This window comes from Lepidochelys kempii, chromosome 6 (assembly GCF_965140265.1).
Source record: "Lepidochelys kempii isolate rLepKem1 chromosome 6, rLepKem1.hap2, whole genome shotgun sequence".
NCBI lineage: Eukaryota > Metazoa > Chordata > Testudines > Cheloniidae > Lepidochelys > Lepidochelys kempii.
Window position 1 is genome coordinate 79,859,575 of NC_133261.1, and position 21,033 is coordinate 79,880,607.

General features: G+C 42.4%; 1 protein-coding gene across 3 annotated transcripts; it reads left to right on the plus strand.

Moving 5' to 3' along the window:
* The first annotated feature begins 5,829 nt into the window (after nucleotides 1-5,829).
* Nucleotides 5,830-12,975, plus strand: ACTC1 (actin alpha cardiac muscle 1). 3 transcript variants are annotated; one of them, XM_073348896.1, is made up of 7 exons: nucleotides 5,830-5,904; nucleotides 6,786-6,934; nucleotides 8,368-8,692; nucleotides 9,816-9,977; nucleotides 10,078-10,269; nucleotides 12,080-12,261; nucleotides 12,655-12,975. In XM_073348896.1, exons 2-7 carry the CDS (start codon nucleotides 6,806-6,808, stop codon nucleotides 12,796-12,798), a joined length of 1,134 nt encoding a protein of 377 aa, XP_073204997.1. In that variant the 5' UTR covers nucleotides 5,830-5,904; nucleotides 6,786-6,805; the 3' UTR covers nucleotides 12,799-12,975. The 3 variants fall into 3 exon arrangements, with proteins under 3 accessions (XP_073204997.1, XP_073204996.1, XP_073204998.1); XM_073348895.1 differs by lacking the exon at nucleotides 5,830-5,904 and adding an exon at nucleotides 5,929-6,059; XM_073348897.1 differs by lacking the exon at nucleotides 5,830-5,904 and adding an exon at nucleotides 6,501-6,518.
* The last annotated feature ends 8,058 nt before the right edge of the window (nucleotides 12,976-21,033 follow it).

A 21,033-nucleotide genomic window follows, 5' to 3' on the forward strand; every position in this document is an offset into this window, starting at 1 on the left:
CACACTGCAGAGTCCTTTCCAAATCTGCTTGTGCCAAGGATTAGTCTTTGACTAATTAGCTATTTTTCAAATAAATCATTTGCTAGCAAAATTCCAGAGACCCTTTATTGGAATGGTGCATGGTCTGAAGCTTTAGATTTGATTAATGAACTGCTTTGCTGCTGATCCTTCACTGCAGTGTTACTGCATTCCTTTGGGACAACATTTCAATCAATAGGGTGTTAGAATTTAGGTCATACCTGGGATGCTCAGCAGCAAGCAGTAATTTCAGGGCTCAAAACTTGGACCAGATGCCTATAAGCCAGAAAATGGTAGAAAAAAGTTAGAGCTGCAGTAAAGTCTCAAGATGCCTGGCCCTGAATTTATAAGATTAAGACTAAGAGGTAGATACCACAAACAGAGAGGAGGAGCAGAAGGTAAAAGTGAGACAATTGTGCTTAGGGAAATAAGCAGCAGTCCTTTGTCTGCCTAACCATTGTACCAGAGGTTTGCAAGACTGTTCTTTTCTGTTTTTTTGGGGTTAGGATGTTTTAGAGCCTTGGAGGAGCAGGAGATAAGGAGGTTTTAAGCAACATTTGCACCTGTTCCTCTATCCCGGACTGCTCTCTGACCCCAATGTAATTTAGATAGCCCTGGGGCCTGTCTAAGTTATGACAGCCTTCCTAGGATGCCCTTCAGGCCAGAGTTGCCTGAAGTCTTTGCAGTGCTACCTGCTGGGCTCTGCCCCTGGCAGAACGCCTGTGTTGTGAGGGAGTCCTTGGAAGGCAACCTTACAACTGTCTTTTGCTATTTGGGAATGGGTGGGAACTTCCCCTGTCTAGACCCTGTGCTTTTAAAGCCTGTTTATGCCACTCTGGCCGTTTCACCCAGTGTAAAGCAATGTTGCAAGGATGGGGCTCTCACCCTTTATTTGTGAATGGCATGTTGCAAATAGTTCTTAAGGGCCGGAGTTTCAGTACTTCCTTACGCTATTGCTCACATCCCCCTATATTTTCTGCCCCTGCTGCTATCAGCTTCGTAACAAAAGTGTTTTGGATGCATCTCTAGTATTCTATGCCCATTTCATTATTTCATCATTTCAGGGCATTCTTAAGACACTTAAGGTTACTTACAGACATGCAGCACTATATGAGTGAGAGAGACACATAACTATGTGAAGGGTCTAAACACAAAGGAGATGATACATGGGGCTATAAGTAGGACAACTGTGATGAAACTAAGAAAGGGGAAAGTTAGGATGAATATCAGGTGAAACTGCTTGACAGTTAACTGCTTATTAAACTGGGGGATAATGTTTCACGGTAAAGGGAGGAAGCTCTGTCACTTGATACTTCAAAATTAGATTGGACAAAACATGATAAAATGTGTCATAGGGAACAAGTCTGCATTGGCAGGAATGATCTAATTCTCTTTTTCAGTTCTAGCTTCTATGACTAGAGTGTGTCTGCATATATCCCACATATGTGATGATGATTGTCATATGATAAATTTGTCATGTACCTTTTAATATTCTTGCCTGCACTCTGCCCACAATTCAAACTCTGCTGGGATAACTTCTTCAAAAACCATACATAGCTTCAAACAGCTGCTATGGAACAAAATAAAATCTGTCAGAGATTTTTCCTGCAAATGTACAAGTTCTCATAAAAATTACATTAGCCCGAGTCTCCAGAAAGGCAATATTCAGCTCTGATCCAGTGACACATTTGATATTTCATGATCCCTTGGGGTTAGATATAGATGCTTTATAGCACTGGAGTGTGATGAAGCTTTTGTTCCATACCCTAGTAGATTGAGATATTGGATTTTAAAATCATGACACTATTACGTAGGTAACAGGTATTCAATATATTTTTTAGGTTTCTAAAATAAATTAGTTATAATTTTTCTCCCACACAGAGCTCTGCACAGTGGATTTCATTATAACGAAGACAACTGATTTTACAGGGGGAAGGATGCAACAGTTGTACTAATGACATTTTAAAAACTTCTATAACAGATCTTCTGTGAAATATGTGGCATGTATGTAATACACATGATGGTTTAATGTGATGAGAAGGATTCATTTGCACGTATGTAGATATATCTATAACATCTGTAGATAATCTAAAGAATAGGTTGATAGTTTATAAAATGTACTCAGAAAGGGAGGCCTGAGCCAACAAACTCTTTTACTGGATGCAGTGTTTACTGTAAATTACTATACCTGGTAGAAAATGCCTCCAGAATCAGGGCCTTATTTTCCTACTGGTCTCATTCCTTTACCTAAAATACTAAAGTGAATAGGAGATGCTAGATATCTGGGCTATCACAAGATCATATTATTGTTTTTTTTAGCATGCAAGAGCTAATAGTCCACTGTTTGTATTCTGATTGCAAATCTAAGTCAAAGCAGTTTCGTGTTGGTTTGAATATCCCATCAAATTTTGCTTGCAAAGGAAAAGCAGACTTGCTCCAAGTAGCACCTGAGGTGCTATGATTGAGAAATGAAGTGGTTGCCTTAGTGCAGGTATGGCACTATGCTAATGAAAAGATGTGTGCTTCTCCATTAACATTTGTTAAACGCTTCACAGAAATCATAGAATATCACGGTTAGAAGGGACCTCAGGAGGTCATCTAGTCCAACTCCCTGCTCAAAGCAGGACCAATCCCCAATTTTTGCCCCAGATCCCTAAATGGCTCCCTCAAGAATTGAACTAACAACCCTCAGTTTAGCAGGCCAATGCTCAAACCACTGAGCTATCCCTCCCCTGTTCAATCTTAATATTCCTGAAGGACAAACTCTTTTTGGATATGTGAAGATCATCGCTATTGCAGCTCCTCCTACTATCTCATAATCCTGTCTGCTTGCTTTTCCTTTGCCACTAATATACTGCTTGGGCTATGGCTGATTCTTAAGAAATTCATACTGCGTAAAGAGACTCTAGTCATTTCAATATCTGGAAATTTTCCTCCCTGGATGATAATGGGTTTTGTTGTTTGTTGATTTATTTATTTGCTGCTGTAACGTCACTTTTTGGCAGACAGCAGAATGATTTTGACCAAAGAAACGAGTCTATCTGGGTACTTTTGAAATGGCTATGAGGAAACAGGTGCCATTTTGGATCTAATACATGGTGCAGTGCCCTGTGCCTTTGACCTTGCCATGTACAGTAAGGAGAAAGAGATTATTTAGCTTTCAAGGGCATCTGGGTTCTAGTTTCAAGCCCTGTTGTGTTTTAATTAGAAAATTACAACTTGAGCAAGTAGGAGTGAAAGCAAATATACATTTATAAAGGAAATACAAAGGAAAGGTCAGGCATAGGACCAACTGTCCCTGGTAAATGTTGCACACAAGTGCCAGCTTCATTTGTCTCAGTTTTGAGACACACACTTTCTTTTTCCAGCCAAATGAACATAGGATGTGACAGGGAGGGTCTGAGATTGGAGGAATTCAAAGTGGCTATCAGTAACTGGCTTCCCTGTAAATACTGTAACACCTCTGAATGGAAGGACAGCTGAGATAACACTGTAGGCTAATCTTTGGCCTTTTTCACCAGCAGTAATCTCCCACATTATTCAATTTCTGCAGAAAAGATGGACTTTAGGAAGAAGGAAAAAGAGGGCAAGAACAACTTGACAATACACGTGGGAACCTGCCACTGAATCAGAAATGTAATAAAAATGGAAAATGAAGTATTAAAAATTGTTATTAATTTGAAACCATACCCTTCCCCACACACTCTATATCCTGTGTATAAAAAGATATATAGAAATCTCTCTATATATAATTATGTAAAGTATTTCTATAAATCTCTTTCCTCTGTCTAATCTGTTTATAACTATATACTTACTTTGTGTACCTTGCCATACCAATATTTGATTTGATTAATTTTTTTATACCAAATACCAATAAACTTAATGAATGTGAACTCTGTCTGTCTGTCTGTCTCTGATTCCCAAAGCAGAAGATGTGAAGCACAGCCCTCCGCTGCAATGACCTCTTTCTGTCATTGTAATTTACAGGCTTGAACCATCCTTTCATATAGATCTGGGCTAGTTTTTATGTATTTTTAAAAAATTGTAACTGTGTCTCACCAGAAACAGCGTGGGTCTTCTCAAGGGAATTAAAGTAAAGCAGCAGCCAACTGTGCCTAAGATGCTTGTTGCAATATCTATAAAGTTGTGTTCATAAATGGGCACAATCCCAAAATGAGCAGAGGAGCGGGCTGGGACAGGTAAATCATCCAGAGCTAAACTTCTGATTAACTATTTATGCTATTACATAATACTTGTTGACTCTATCCTCTCTGTAGAAGAAATTTAAGGTGCAAGAGCCTCTGCCACCTCCTTTGAATGCAATATAGAAATGAATAGTGTGGCTCCTCAGTGATTTCTACTCACCACAGCCTTTGTTTGAGCCATTTCTCAGCGCAATGAGAGCACAGAAAAACTGTAGCTCTGATTACACTCAAAGACCTTTCCTCTCACATCTTTGAAGATGTATTTGAGTGTTTGACAGAAGTCTTTTGCAGCATCTAATATGTTTCATGCACAAGATTTATAGCTGAGTGACTGATCTGACTAACTGAGCTGCTGCTGCTTCCTCCCCGCCCCCCCCCCCACCCTCTCCATTCCCTTGGGCTCAATTTTTCCTTCCCCCGAGTGTACAGCAGAGACAGACATTATCATGTCTGGGTAGCTTACAAGCTGAGCTCCTGAAGGACACAGTACTCTGCAGTATAATAAAGTTCCTTTAGGAAACACGTTGACAATTTGTGCCTTCACATACCAGGCCAAACCCACTCAAGGGATGCCTCTCCAGTCTTTCTATTTTTAACTGGGAAAAAAAAATCCTTTAAGATATATGGATCTCCTAGGTTCCACTGCTGGAAAAAAATTATCAATGTGGATGTTTCAACAGAGCAGGAAAACAACTGCCACATTACATTAATACCATGGCTGTTTTTGTTCAAGCTGTTCCCATCTCTCCCCGAGCCCCTCTCCCATACATATCACTATGCATTACTGATTCAGTGTGCACTACAAGTACAAAAATGGGGAGTTTATATATGTTATTGTAAGCCAACAGATCCTGCTTTGCACTGCCTGTTGCCTGCCAGAAGCAAAAGAAGGCCCAATTTTTTCTGCGTGTATTCACCAAAGTTTAGAGAGAATTGGAGTATGCATTGCTTCTTGCTGAAGCAATACAGGAAGAATATGCTGCCTTCTGTCTTAGTACAGGAGCAAAATCTGAGATTGTACCTACCAATGAGAGCTTCACTCATCAGCCTGCTCACCTGCTGTCCTTAAATATGGGCTGCTTGAATATCCTTTTCAATAAAATAAAATAAAAAAAAAAAAAGCAAAGAAGCCACCGCCACCAAACAAATGTATTTTGAGATTAATGATCCAACTATTATCCTCTTGAAATCTCACTCCTGGTTTGTCCCAGTTGCTTACTTCCCACACTGCAGTGACACATGCCAGACACTATGGCAGCTAGAGCTTAATTCATTGATCTTTTTACAGCTTCCAGATTATTTAAAACAGCAAGATGGGCACCCTCCTTTCATTCATCTTTTTAAAAATATTGACTTCCAGAACAAGTATGCATGATTTTTCACATGGGTTCCCTATTTGGCCATCCCATGTGCTGTTAGAATGCTACCCCCTTGCTTTCCTTACATGGCCTGTGAGCCCCTGACTGCTCTCGCCTGCTCTGACTTTTGCCTTCCCTTGCTCCATTAATGGCTTCACTGCTACTCAATGGTGTGAAGCCGACCAAATAAGGAAAAGGTGGCTGGCTTGTCCCCCAGGAGCGTCTGGCTGCCACGGCCGCTCGGGAAGTATAAATTGGTGTATCTCCCTCTGAGTCAGTGCCCAGCTTTTTCTCAGGAACTCCACGCAGTAGGTGCTGATCTGGTGAGTAGTACCGCTGACCAGCCATCAGTCACCTTCCCAGCAAAGCAGCTGCTCTGCTGAAGGCATCTTTGGGGGAAATGAGAAGATCAGACTGACAAAGAGGAGACAATTTCTGGATTTCTAGATACAACTGTGGAGGAGGCTGCTTTGCGCCTGTAGCACAAAGGCTAATTTTATTTCTTTTTGGGGGTGAGGGCTGGAGGGGGCGGGGGGACTGAAGCCTAGAAACTTTTCATTCATTCATCGTTTCATTCATTGCTTTTAAAATAATATTGGTTGCCGCCGGTTGGCTGTCTGGGGAATTATAGACGCTACAAAGAAGTTGTGTCTGAAATCCCCCTCCCGCCCCCCAGGGCAGCTCTCAAAAGTTGCTAGTCCTTCCAAAAAAGATCTTGGAAGACGTGTCTTTAAAATAATTCTAATCGTGCTCTGCTAGAAGTAAAAGTGCATCTGCAGATTTTATATAATCAGCTAATATTTTTCCTCAGCTCTTCAAGGGGGGGCAGGAGGGGGGGGAAGGGTGTTGGCACGATGTGGCAGCGTCTGCGGTTACTGCAGGCAATCGCTGAGCTGCATCAGTAGCCATAAGGAACAGGCAACAGTTGCACGGCAGGGTCTGCCACGAGCTTACCCCGTGTGTGCGTGTGTGTGTGTGTGTGTGTGTGTGAGATCTAGAGGGTGACTGATTGTCTAATATCTATCGCGGGGCAGTTGGGAGGGAGGGAGCAGGTCCCTTGTTGTTCCGGCAGGACCTGGACGGGCAGAAGACAGCGGAGTGTGCTGGGGGGAGCTCTGGGCTGGGCAGGATGGAGGGGTCTGCAGGCTGCTGCCTCCCCCGGCGGCTGCAGGGGCTCTGGTCACGCGGCGGGGCTCTCTTGCAGATCCCCGCCTCCCGCCCAAGATGTGTGACGACGAGGAGACCACCGCGCTCGTGTGCGACAACGGCTCCGGGCTGGTGAAGGCCGGCTTCGCCGGAGACGACGCCCCCAGGGCCGTCTTCCCTTCCATCGTCGGCCGCCCCAGGCACCAGGTAACGGGCCCAGCAGCGTGCTGCGCTCAGTGCAAATCCCCCCTGGCCCTCCGACTCGCCCCCCGCCGCTGAGCCCCACTCGCCTCTTATCCCCGCCGCTCTCTGCCGAGCCCCAGCGCCCTTCCCTCCGATGTTCTTCACCCCAGGGGGATTCCCCTTCTCTGAGCCTCCCCACCGGTCTCACTGGATTCCTTGCCAACTCCCCACTCATGTCTCTACAATCCCCACCCCCCCCATGGACTTTCTCCTCTCCCCACATTCTTCACTTCCCCCACTATCCCCCTCCTCTCCTTCACTTCATTCTTCGCCCGACTTAGCTCATCTTCCTAGTTCCTCGCTCCTCCCATGGAACAGATCTCCAGCTGGTGTAAATCCATCTAGCTCCATTAATTGAATTTACATCAGCCGAGGACCTTTTCATAGACCTTCACCTCCCCACCCAGCTCATCTAACCCTTCCCACCACTCCCTTTTCTTTTCTTTTCTTTTCTTTTTTTGATTCATGTCCTCTGTTCCTCTGGAACTCTTTACTCCTTACCCCAGACACGTTCCCCTTCCTCTTATATCCCCATAATGCTTCTTTCTTTCTCCCATTCTCTTACCTCTCCATATTGTGAGCATCAAACCAGCATATAGAAAACTTTTAATAAACTGTTCCCCAGCCCCAAGAGATACAACTTCCATGCCAAAAAATATGTAAAAGCTCAGTGATGGTGTTTGATATTATGGACTCAATGATGAAAAGATTAATACAGTTCATCTTTTTGTTTACTACACAAGATAAGCCCCTCCTTCTCTCTTTTATTTAAAATATACTATTTGGCATGATTTCCAGAATGCAACAGTTGTAACTGCTTACTAGTCTGTGAATGATTATGGCTATTGTAGTGGATGTATTTCGCTGTCATGGAGATAGCTATAAAAACTTTCTCCCATCCATCTATCCATAGCTTCATTTTTCATGATATTGTGTGGTTTGCTTTCCACCATAGCCTTAGATATGTGGGAATGAACTAGTTGACAGGTTTCAGAGTAACAGCCGTGTTAGTCTGTTTTCGCAAAAAGAAAAGGAGGACTTGTGGCACCTTAGAGACTAACCAATTTATTTGAGCATAAGCTTTGGTTAGTCTCTAAGGTGCCACAAGTACTCCTTTTCTCTTTTTGTGAACTAGTTGAGTTTTCTTGTTTTGTGTTTGTCACTTTAATTGATTAAATGAAGTAGGATTTTTTAACGAGAGTCAGCCATGTGTTGACTTAATTAATATTCAAAGTAATTAATGTTGCTTTCCATATTTAACCACATTTTGGCATAGTTCATGTATGTCTCCCTGCTTTATCCCAAATAATATACTTAGCTCTTTGGCATAAATAATTCTGTGCTTAATAATGGTGTTTCCCTCCTAGAAAATGTTTCTTTATACTTTCCTCCATTAGGGTGTTATGGTTGGCATGGGTCAGAAAGATTCCTATGTAGGTGATGAGGCTCAGAGCAAGAGAGGTATCCTGACGCTGAAATATCCTATTGAACATGGCATCATCACCAACTGGGATGATATGGAAAAGATCTGGCACCACACTTTCTACAATGAACTGCGCGTGGCCCCTGAGGAACACCCTACTTTGCTCACGGAGGCCCCCCTGAACCCTAAAGCTAACCGTGAAAAGATGACCCAGATAATGTTTGAAACCTTCAATGTGCCAGCCATGTATGTGGCAATCCAGGCTGTCTTGTCCCTATACGCCTCTGGTCGTACCACAGGTAAAAAGATAAGTGATTGCTATAGAAATTTTTCCTTTCAACTCCTCAACTCCAAAAGAAAACAGAAAATTGTGAGCAGTCTCTAAGGCATTCAGATTCACAGTAAAATAGATGTCTTTCAAATATGGTACTAGTAAAAAATTAAAATAGTCCACTGAATGTGCAGAAGGATTTTCCAGTGGTTAGGGTACTAGCATCAGACTTGGAAAGCTTGGTTCAATTCCTTGTTCTGCCACAGACTTCTCATGAAATCTTGGGCAAGTCACTTAGCCTCTCTGTGCCTTATTTGAGCCTCTACCCCATAGGGGTGTTCTGAGGCTGAATATATTAAAGATTGTGAAGTGATTTGAGACCTGCTGATGAAAAGGGCCATAAGAAATTGGTATTATTAATTTATCCGTATTGCTTTAAAAATGAGCCTCAGTTGCCTAATGTCTATGTCTATACTAGAGACCTTACAGTGGCACATCTGTACCAATGCAGCTATACCGCTTTAAGAGCTTTCATGTAGCCGCTCTGTGCCGATGGGGAGAGCTCTCCTGTTAACGTAATTAAACCACTCCCAATGAGCGGCGGTAGTTCTCCTGCCGACATAGCACCGTGCACACTATCACTTATGCCGGTGAAACGTATGTTGCTCGGGATGCGTTTTTTCACACCCCTGAGCAACATAAGTTTTGCCGATATAAGTGGTAGTGAAGACATGTCCTGATTCTCCTCTCACTTACAGTGATGTAAACCCGCAGTGACTACTATGAACTCACTGAAGTTACACTGGTATAATTGGTTTGAGCAGACTCATGCCAAATACTTGGACTTCAGTTTAAGACAATGATCACTGAGATCGTGCTAGTAGAGGTACTGAAAGGATCTTGCTCGGAGTAAATGGAGAGTGACTGTTTCAAGTGAATGATCACTCTGAATCTTCAGTAATAGCCATGCTAGCAAAGGCAGAATGAGCCAGATCCGTTTTAACTGTTGAATACAATATAGCGCTATGCTGATTAACATCACATTACATATATCTTCTTTTCTTACTGACTTGTGTATTGAAAGGTCATGTGATTTCTGAAAAGTTAGATGCTTCCAAGTGTATCTGATCTCAGTCATTTCTCTCTTCCAGGCATTGTTCTTGACTCTGGTGATGGTGTCACCCACAACGTACCTATCTATGAAGGTTATGCTCTGCCTCATGCCATCATGCGTCTGGATCTGGCAGGCAGGGATCTGACTGACTACCTCATGAAGATCCTCACTGAGCGTGGCTACTCCTTTGTGACAACAGGTAAGTACATCTCATCCTCATCTCTCTCAAGCCACCAGGGAACTTCTGCCTCTGGCAATCCCCCTCTTCAGACCTTGACTTACTTTCTATGTTTCTGCAGCTGAACGTGAGATTGTCCGTGACATTAAGGAGAAGTTGTGCTATGTTGCTCTGGACTTTGAGAATGAAATGGCCACTGCTGCCTCCTCTTCTTCTCTGGAGAAGAGCTATGAATTGCCTGATGGTCAGGTGATCACAATTGGTAATGAACGTTTCCGCTGCCCAGAGACTCTCTTCCAGCCATCCTTCATTGGTAAGTGCCCTCAAGGACTCCGCTTTTGACCGTGAGACCAAGTGAACTGCAAGGCTTGGAGAGCCCCCATTCCTTACCTACTTATTCAGCTAAATTTGGCATAAAAACAAGAAAAAAAATTGATTAGATTCTCCAGTGCTGCTAAGCTATGCTTGGCACAAGACTATTGAGAAGGTGGCTGCTGGCTGAGCACTTGGTTAGTTTTTTGGTGCAGATTAGAACAGCCTTTGAATTGCAATTGCACTAGCTGTCAGTGCCTCCCTGTGGCCATTTCAGCAGCTGTGACAACCCAGGACATGGGAACACTTCAGTAACACTTCCTTTTTCCCAGATAAGTGCCTGCACTGGGATGCATGAGGGGGTGGTGTAGGAGCCTCTATTGTGGCTCTGTACTACCAGAAGACCCTATTACAAAGGGGGAGCCTTCCACTGACTCAGTCTGCTTTGTTTAGGCTACTTTTATGCTGGAAGCATGACAGCCAAGCCTTTTACTTTTCAGCTATGCCAAACTGATCTTTACCAAACCTCCTCCCCTCCCCACAAAAACCCACTACTGTAATTACATTAGGGGAGATTCTTAGCTATGGTAAATCAGGATAGCTCAGTTGAAGTCAATGGAGTTCTGCTGATTTGCACTAACTGAGGATCTGGCCCACACGTAAATTGCTCCTATTGTGCTGATGTGGCATAATTATAGGACTCTGTCCTTGCAGAAATGTTATTGCTCAGATACAAATGTCTTAGTATTAGTAGAATGTCACTGTGTCATGGGAGATTTTCCATCAGGGTGAATTTTTCAGAGACAGTATTTGAAAGGTTTATGTCTTATACTTACTCAAAGACAACAGCTGCTTCCACTGAGAAGTGATGTTTCAAAAAGAGAGGTCTGCATCTATGTATATGTCTTCTAATTAAACACTGTCATGGCTAAGATTTTAAATTCTGCTGTAGAGCCAAAGAAATCTGATGGATACAACAAGTGTTTATAGCATAAACCCTGTGGGTTAAACGCAGTTGTTCAGCAGCTGGCATCTCGTTGCAGATCTAGTTTCATTGCTTTCAGGAAGCACCTGTTAAATTAATACGTTCGGAATGTAACCTATGTACATTTGCTTCTGATGTCTTTCCTCTTTACACGCATTGCTATACCCCTTGTCCGTGCCTGGATCATCTCTTGTCTTGATAACTGAACCTTTCTGGCCTGGCCTCTCCATTTTCTCTCTTCTCCAGTCTATCCAAAATACTACTGCTAATCTCTTCTTCTGCTCTGCTCTGCTCCTGTTTTTTACCAGATGAAATTAAAGCTCTTTGTCTCACTTTCAAGGCCCTACATAATCACCACTCATTTTATATCTCTTCTGTCATTTCCTCCTATCCCCCCTCTCTACATATATTTCTGTTGATCCTCTCTTACTGCTCTATGCTGTGCACTTTTTTTATTCTGCTCCACACACACTGAGAAGATTCCCCCCACTGTCTCCAGCAAGTGACCTCTCCTTTTAAAAACTTACTTGTTTTAGGATTCTCCTTTGTGTTAGTCTCCTATAGTAATTATTATTAACCAGTATTTTTAGAATAAATAATCTCTCCACACCCTCCCTTTACCTAAATCATTGTCATGTGTTTTGTTTTGTCTCTATTATATTGTAACTCTTTCAAGACAGGGATGGTATCTTTTGCTATGTTTTATGACGTACTTTTATGGCACTGTAATAATGCTTATTAATAATAGCTATAAATGCTCACAGATCTTTTACACAAAAATTGTCCCTCCTGTATAGTTTGCTGACCTATCATCTTGCCTTTCAAGGTATGGAATCTGCTGGTATTCATGAAACTACCTACAATAGCATCATGAAGTGTGATATTGACATCCGTAAGGATCTGTATGCCAACAATGTCCTTTCAGGTGGTACAACCATGTACCCTGGTATTGCTGACCGCATGCAGAAAGAAATCACTGCATTGGCTCCTAGCACTATGAAGATCAAGGTGAGGGGTTTGGTGTCATAAGAAACAGAAATTGGGGTAAAGAAGTATCGCATTGGACTAAATAATTAGTTTGGGTAGTGGGAACAATTCAATAGTGAGACCAAGAGCTGAGGATTAATTGGGAATAACTTGATTGAAGTCAGTGGAATTATACTGATAAGAAGCAAGTGTTAGAAGAGGAGAGTCAGGCTGTAAATTGCTATTGAGAATATTGCATATATTGTGAACTGGCTGCTGGAGTTGTTACCAGTGATAAGATAGGAAAGTTCTTTCATAATTTTATGTAGTCTGTAGCAATTTGGTATATCAAATCACTACAAAACCCAGGTAGTGTTGGAAACTCAAACTCAAACTGTTGAACTGATGAGGATTTTGTTGCTTATCCTTCCCTAGATCATTGCCCCACCTGAGCGCAAGTACTCTGTCTGGATTGGTGGCTCCATCCTGGCATCTCTGTCCACCTTCCAGCAGATGTGGATCAGCAAACAGGAGTACGATGAGGCTGGTCCATCCATTGTCCATCGCAAGTGCTTCTAAGTGCCTTTTCCTCAATTTACCTCCCACTCAGGATGATGACATTATGCTTCTTGGAGTCTTCCAGCAATCCTTCCTGAACTCTCTTCAGTCATTGTACAGTTTGTTTACACACCCGTGCAATTTATTTGTGCTTCTTCTAATATTTATTGCTTTATAAATAAACAAGATCTGGGACTTGCAACCTACAAATGATTTTGTCTTTTTTTTTTTTTTCCTTTTTGCTCTAAAAATTAAGCTGTATACAAACTGGGGTTTGGAAACTAACACAACACATCAATGTCTTTGATGGGTGGGTGTCCTTTTTAAATGATGTGATTATGGGCACCCTATCAGCCACGATATATTATTAATTCAGACTTTTTTCTTTTGGAACCTGAAACAAAAGAAGCATTTTATAATAAAGCTTATAAAAAAGTAGTTTGGGGGTAAAACCAGTAAGTGGGACAAGTGGAAGCAAATCACTCACATTCATTCTTTGGGTTTAAATGTGATTTTTCAATTGCTAATTGGATTAGTTATAATCCAAGTATTTTAATACCAAAGTCCTGCATACCAAACACAGTTGGAAAAGGATAATTATGTTCATATGATCAGTGTTATTTAAAACTAATTAACGTAAATCCTCAACGCCTGAAGAGCCTCTCCCTCATCTCCCTCATCCCAAGTGTCTTCTGAAGGTTATACACATTTGTGATTAAACATTAATCCAAACTGACAACTTGACTCCTCCCTCACCTCATCAAACCCATCAAAAATTCTGAAACAAGGACAGGAAAGCTTTATTGTACAAGAACCAAACAAAAATTTGAAGTCAAAAGTAGTATAATATACAACTATTATACAGTGCTTAATTTGTAATGAAAGAGGTGCCAGGGCACAAGCAACTAAGTGCCCAGACTCAAGCAATTTTTTTTACTTTCGTAACTGACGTGGCAAGCCCAGAGGTGCCGGGGCTATGAACTGCCAAACCTAGAGGTGCCAGGGCTCAACCCTGGCAAGCCCTGGCACAAATGAAGCACTGCTGTTATACTAATGATTATTTTTTACATCACCCAGAGTGCCCTAGACACTTTTAAGTCTTATTCTCCATCTGATCCAGATATTGAGATGGCTTTTGTAGGCTTTTTTTCTATTCCTCACTGTTTCTTTTCATAACTATGCTGCTGGTTGGTTATCTTTTAAAAATTAATAAATGAAATGTGTAGTACGAAATTATTTGGGAAACTTTGGCGTCAATATTATCATTAATCAATAGCCTGTTATAGAATACATACAGAATGGGATTCACCTAGGCTTGATTTAAGCAAGCACTTAAGTACATGCCTAACTTTAGGTGAGTGCTTAAAGTTAGGCACGTGCTTAAGCTTTGTCCCGTATCAGGTCCCTGTAGAATGACTGGGCTTTAAAGGTGTTAAAGCTCATGTTTAAAATAGGTTTCATACTAACTTTATATTATTCAACTGCTATACAATATAAGAATAATAAATAATAAACTAAAAATAGATGACATGCACGGAGCAAGAGAGGCTTTTCCCCTGTTTTTCCCATTTACTATTCTGAAGTTTAATTAAAACTTTGGATACTTGGATGTAATCTGTGGATACGTGGGAAAAAAGCACTTTTTGTTATACAGAGCTGTATTTGCCCCTGTGAATATATGAAGATGTTTTTAGTAAACTTTATTTGTACTGTTTATAATTTATTGTACCTTGGAACGGTGTAAAAAGGTGGGGCTGTAAGAGTCTGCCATTGTTATACACGTAGAATGTTTTGTTAAGAATGAAGAGTAACAAGCACTTTCTCAGCTCTGATCACGAGAGTTTTTGGGGAGAAGGTTAATACTGGCTTCTAGAAATACCAGAGCATGACACTGTGCACAGAATTATCAATAATTTTTTTTTAAATAAGTCTTTCCAGTACAGTAGAGATTTGTTAATCAGCACATCCCATAATTTACACCCAAAACCAACAGACAGCATCCTCCTTCTCAACCAGGGTTTAACAGCATTGCACCATTCTGAGGCTCACATGTTGAAGAGTTTGGTACACAGCTAGAGTTTGGTAGTTCATAAAATATAGTACATAACATTTACAAGTGTACTATGAAGTATCAGTATGAATAATTGAAACCAAATGACAATTTGCCAATTAAATCACAAATTGTAATGCAGAATCCTTGCTTTTTGATTGTTTGCTTTCTTACTTGCTAATTTGCAAAATTCTGTCAGCCCCACACTGCTTCCAACTAAGGGAAGCTCAAAATATTAGGCAAATATGCAGAGAGAATCAAAGTTAAGAGACAATAGAACTGTGACTGGCACTGACATTTGGGTCAGGTGTGGCAGGCGTAAAGCTGACAGCATGTTCAAGACTGTGAGTAGCAATTCATAACAATGGGCCTTTGAGCATGCCAGAGACTGAAGGATGTCACTAGTTGCTTGATGGCATTAACAGGATTCCTCTGTAAAGACATTATTGGATGAATCATTTATGGCTAACGGTGCATTGTTATGGGCAGCAAAGAACATGCCAAAATATGGTGGATGGAAAACATCTAGGCAACAAGGGAAGGAGATTGTGCTCTTGTCTCCTCTCTCTGCCACTAGGGCAAGTGTTTCCAAATTAGGGTGACCAGACGTCCTGTTTTTAACGGAACAGTCCCCTATTTACGCCCTCCTGCAGGTGTCCTGACTTTTTTTTAGAAATGGGCAAATTGTCCTGTATTTTCTGCCTGCTCCCCATCAGCATTGGCAGGTCCTGCTGCTGTCCAGATCCCTGCTCACCAGCCACCCGCCCACCAGTGGTGAGTGAAAGCAGGGGTTCGGTGGCCGATGATGGGTGTGGGTGTGCAAGGCTCATGGTGAGGCGAAGCTGCAGGACCAGGCCGCTCCTGCTGCTGGTCCGTCTGCACAGCTCCCACTGCATGCTGGCTCTTGGCCAGCAGAGCCCTGCCCTATTTCTGGCTGGTGCTGGCTGAGCACTGCGAACTGCAGTAGCCAGTGAGTATGGGCGGGGCCTCAGGTGGCGGCCAGTTACGTGTTGCCTCTGCTGCCTACCCATCAGTCCTTTACATGCTCCTCCTGTCGCTGTCCTCTTCCTGCTTTACCCCTTTGTCCACCCCGACTCCCTGCTCCTCCATATCCTCCCTGGCCCTGGTGGGGCGCCTTTTTCTCCCAGTGCTGTGCAGAGAACCAGCCCCTGGTCGGAGCGCTCAGCTCACCAGCAGCCTGGCCGGAAGGCTCCTTCCTTCCCACACTGCCTCTGGCTGGGCTGGTGCCCCAGGAAAGCCCAAGACCGCCTGGGTCTGGCCAGGAGGAGCCATGCCCTGCATGTGCCAAAGCCCCGCGCAGCGCTACAGGGAAGCCTCTCCACCCCTCAGCTAAGCTCTGGAGTGGGAGGTAGAAGCGACTTCCAGCCTGTTCCTGCCTTGAACCTGCAGGCTCCACAGCAAACCCCGGGGCAGGAGTTTAGCACCCTCTTCGCCTGCTTCTCCCTACACCGCCCTGGGTCCTGCCCCTAGGGAGCATGGAGCTGCTCCATCTCCTAGGCACCTTCCCCTGTTAAGCCACCTGTCTGGCTGGGCTCCACAGCTGCTGAAGCCCCTGCGGTCAGGTTCCCTGGGCCCTGATGCACAATGCATCCTTAGGGCTTAACCCCTTCCTGCTTGCGCAGTAGTCAGGGGACAGGAGGCAGCTGGGTTAAGTTGGTGGACAGCAGGGGCCTGGAGGTGCTAGCTGCCTTTTGATACTGTGCAGGCAGAAACAGACAAGCTGCTTCCAGCCAAGGGGGTGGGAGAGGGAATGTGACCTCACATGCCCTGCCCCCGCCCACACATGTGCCACGTGTTCCCAAGGCACAGGTACCGGGATAAGCTAATCTGTCCCAGGGGCCCAGTCAGGAATGAAGGGCAGAGAGCACTAGATGTGGGGGAGGGTGGGTCTGTCAGTCACTCCCCTTGTGTGAGAGTGGGGTACGGGTGTGTGTGTCACCTCTCCCCATGTGTTTGGGGGGGAGGGATGTGTGTGTCACCTCTCCCTCTGTGAAGCCTAAAGCCTTAAAGATAAGAAGGTAAATAAAAAGAATCCCACTCTCTATATCTTTTTAATGGGGGTTCAGTCAACTTGATGTTAATTTGAATGTTTGTACTGTATAGTTCTGATCAATTGCCATTGAACTTGCTTGAATACAAGTAATTTTACCAGGTGTCCCGTATTCAGCATAGGGAAATATGGTCACCCTACTCCAAATTTCCAAAAGGCTGAGTCTGCCATATTGGAGATCTCATTTCTATTATCTGGTCTTGTTCAGCCTCTTTGTGTAAGACAGGGGGACTTACACTACCCTCCCTCTTAAATAACGTGTATGATGCTTTGGTCAGTTAGAAAGGACTATAAAGTATACAGAATTATTAATACACATTAGTAAGAGCTATGGTTAGAACTCATAACTGCTTTCGTGCTCTTAGGCCAGCATATTTTCCCCTAGGCTAAAGAGTACTTTACTACTGGGGCTGTTGTAGTTATCCCTTAGCAGCTCTAGCATGCTGCACTCTCCATGTAGGGAGCTCTACTGGGCCTGAGAGCATGCTCAGTGCAGTTGGCACCCAGGGAGCTCTGTAGAGTTGGAGCATGCTCAGATGGCATATTCAGAGATTTTCACAGCCGGCATCTAACAAGCTTTACTGAGCATGTACAAATGGTGATTTTTCAAAAGCTTATAATTCAGTTAAAAAAGGATGGCATTCCACAGGAATGGAAAAAAGGGCAGCTCTCTGGCAGGACCATTTTAAGTTTGTGCTCCAAAACCTGGAGGTGCCAGAGCTCTTCAAAGAAATGGTAAGACAAGTTTTTTAACTAACTCTATTATTGAAAATGGCAGAACTGTTTCTGCTGAAGCTTAAACCAAAACAAACAAACAAACTACAAAAAACAAAAACAAAAACAAACACTAACAACCAAATTCAGCCTGAGGCAGATAGCAAGCATGGAAAACATGCACTTTAGTGGTTTCAGTTTAGCAAAATTATAAGCAACTGAAAACTCGGGCTTATAATGGATCGTATCAGGGGACCTCAAGTGATTCACTGTCAGATATGCCTATAATAATATATCAATACATAAAATAGGGAATGTGGTGCTGACAGACCGGGTGCTAGCTCATGCCAAGGTCCCTAGGCCTCATTGAACATTGACAAATGCATAGGTGGAAACCAGTCTGGCCCACCTGTGTGTTAGCATTGTTGAAATCAATGTTAAGTTTATAAGAATGGGTTTAGATATGATGAAATGCTTGTAGGCTACTAGTAATATAACTTATACTATCTGTAGCCTATGGCATAAAATTATATTGAGTATTTGCATTGTAAGCCTCCGTAATTGTGTAACTCACCAAACAGGAAAGAATTAATTAATGTCACAAGCTGGTCCTGCACACAAGAAGGTCCATTGAAACCAAATGAGCCACTGTGAAACATCAAAGGACAAATAATTTGTTCATCGCCCTCTCCCTCCCACAACCTCACATCCATGAACCTCACATCCGTGAATTCATCCCATCAGCTTGAACTTTGGGGGAGGGGAATAAAAATGCCTAACAAGAAGGAACGGGGTCTCACTATGTTGAATTCGGAGAGGATAGTATTTCTAAGCATAAGTTGTTTAGGTTGGGTTAGCCCTAAAGGACATATAGAACTTGCATATATAGCCGCTACTATTACCTTTTGGAACCTAAGACTGTAACTCATTTGTGTGTGCATGGTTACCTGCTTTAACCTTGTAAATAACTCATCTCTTTTCCCTAGTTAATAAACCTTTAGTTAGTTTTTTACAGAATTGGCTACAAGCACTGTATTTGGTTTGAAGTGAAATTGACCCAGAGTAAGTGACTGGCTCTTTGGGACTGGGAGTAAACTGAATAGCGTTGTGATTTTTGGTGTAAGGGACCATCCGTCACAAAGGCAAGCTTGCCTAGTTGGCAAGATAGACTGGCGTACCCCAAGGGGCTGTCTGTGGCTACATGTTAAGGCTGTTGTAGTGCTTGAGGAGTTCACACTTGCTACTTGGCTGGTAAAATCTAAGTACAGAACACACAACCAGTTTGGGGTTTATGTCCTGCTTCTCCACAGTGTGGCCTGAGGTTGGCACTCCCGGTGGTGAGCTGCTCTAGTCAGCTTAGAAAGGAATGTATTCTGTGATGGGCTAGACAAACTGGACCAGGGCTGGCAGGGGTTAACAGTGACAGGGTGAAGCTGGCCCTGCCCTGCAACACCTGCCAGCAATACAAAGCTTGAGGTGAGGAGGAAATCAAAGGGAAGGACATAGGTTTTAAAATGGTCAGAGCAGTAACGCCCATTAATTGCAACAGGAATTTTGTCTTCGTAAGACCTACAGTTTTAGGCCTTTAGTGTATCACCAATTATTTTTGGTGTTCTCCTATAAAGGAAAATGTTAATAATAAATGTTATTCTCCGCAATACAGAATAGTTGTTACTGAACATATCTGAACAAAGAGAGATTATGCTAACAGATAATTAACGGATGGTTTAATTGTGTGATTAAACTATATATAATGCTCTGTTATAGCAACATTGCCTGAAATGTATTTAGCAGACATCACAGCAAACTGATGTAACTATTTGTAATCTTATTTTTCTTCACAAAGAAACCATTGGAAAAATCTATCATCGGGCTGAAATACACCAAACACAATGTGAGGAATGGCTGAGGGGAGGGCAATTATACTTTAAACACACCTTTCTTTGATTATTTTCTGACAAGTAATATTAATATAGAGGAAAAACTGAGACAGGAAGAATATGCAATGGCATGGCATAAAGGTTTCATTAGCATGATGCTGGGAGGAGTGCATTTGAGATGTAAATAATATATTAAGGTAGTGAAGCTAACCAATACCATCTAGGCAATGAAACAATAAAGAAGGAATGTGGAACTTTGTTCTGAATTTCCAAGCTTTTATCAGTTTGCATCACAAAAAATATAATGTTGTCAATGTTAATCAGTAATACATCATTTATTATGAATATAGTGGCTTTCTTCCTAAGGGATTCCCAAGTGCTTTACAATCTACAGTCTCCCTTGTGCTTTAAAGGCACTTCTAGCATAGCAGAATTGGGAAAGCATGTCAAGGACCTATTTAATTTAATACTGGGGAGGAGGGGTACAATTGGAGATGGGGTCCCAGGTCATATAATTCTGTGGTAGCCATTGTGGTAGAGACTCTCTTTATTTGCACTCTGTGGCTGTGGCATCTGTCTGGGCTGTGAAGTTCCAGAAGAACATACAGTAGTGGACTCAGGAGATGGCCCCATATTATTTACTAGATGGACTCAAAGGTAGGGCTGGTCAAAAAATTTCAATCAAAATACATTATTTAAAAATTGGGTTTCTGTCTAAATAACAATTTTCATGGTAAGTGTCTGCTTTCCTTGGAAATTTTTTTTTTCTGTCACAAAACTGGAAGCCAAAACTTTTAGGCTGAAGCCAGAAAATTGTTCAATTTTTTGGCAGTTTCTAGACAGTATTATTTCACTTGCCAAAACCCGAAAAAAATGGTTTTTGGTTTTTCGATGAAAAGTCCACACATGGGGCGGGGAGGGGAAGTTCTCATTTTCTCACCAGCTCTATTCAAAACTATAGTTCTGAATTGAGGTTTATAAATGCCTACAACTGTGTTTACCCAGTGAAAAGTAGCTACTATGTTTTGTAAATGTATATTTGGAAAATACCATAACTATTTCTTCCCTGTACACATGATTGTGGATGCACAGCCATAGCCAGAAGATTTAAACTAAGCTCCCTACCCACCCCAGAAAATGCTGCTTCTGAACAGGCAAAGAGCTGTTGAATGACACAAAGTGAACCCTTCCTTTAAGAACAGAGCATGATGCTTTGCAGGTCTCTGAGCCCCAGGTGGGCTAGAGTGAGAAACTTTCTCTGGGATTAGAAACTGTGGTTCCTGCACTGATATGTAGGACAGCAAGTTGATGCCTGAGTGGGTTTTTCCAGTGTTTCATACAGTAGTGTTCTACTTTTAAAAAAAAAGATAGTGAACGCAACTGTGACCTCACTCTGTGCCAAGTTCAGTTTAGTTCAATCAAAGATATTTTTTCAGTTAAGCACATGCTGGTTTGAGGGCTCATCAAATGTAAAAATTGCCTAATCCTATTTCTAATTAATAAATCTCTTGAAATCAGTGAGTCGCTGAATAACAAGCAGA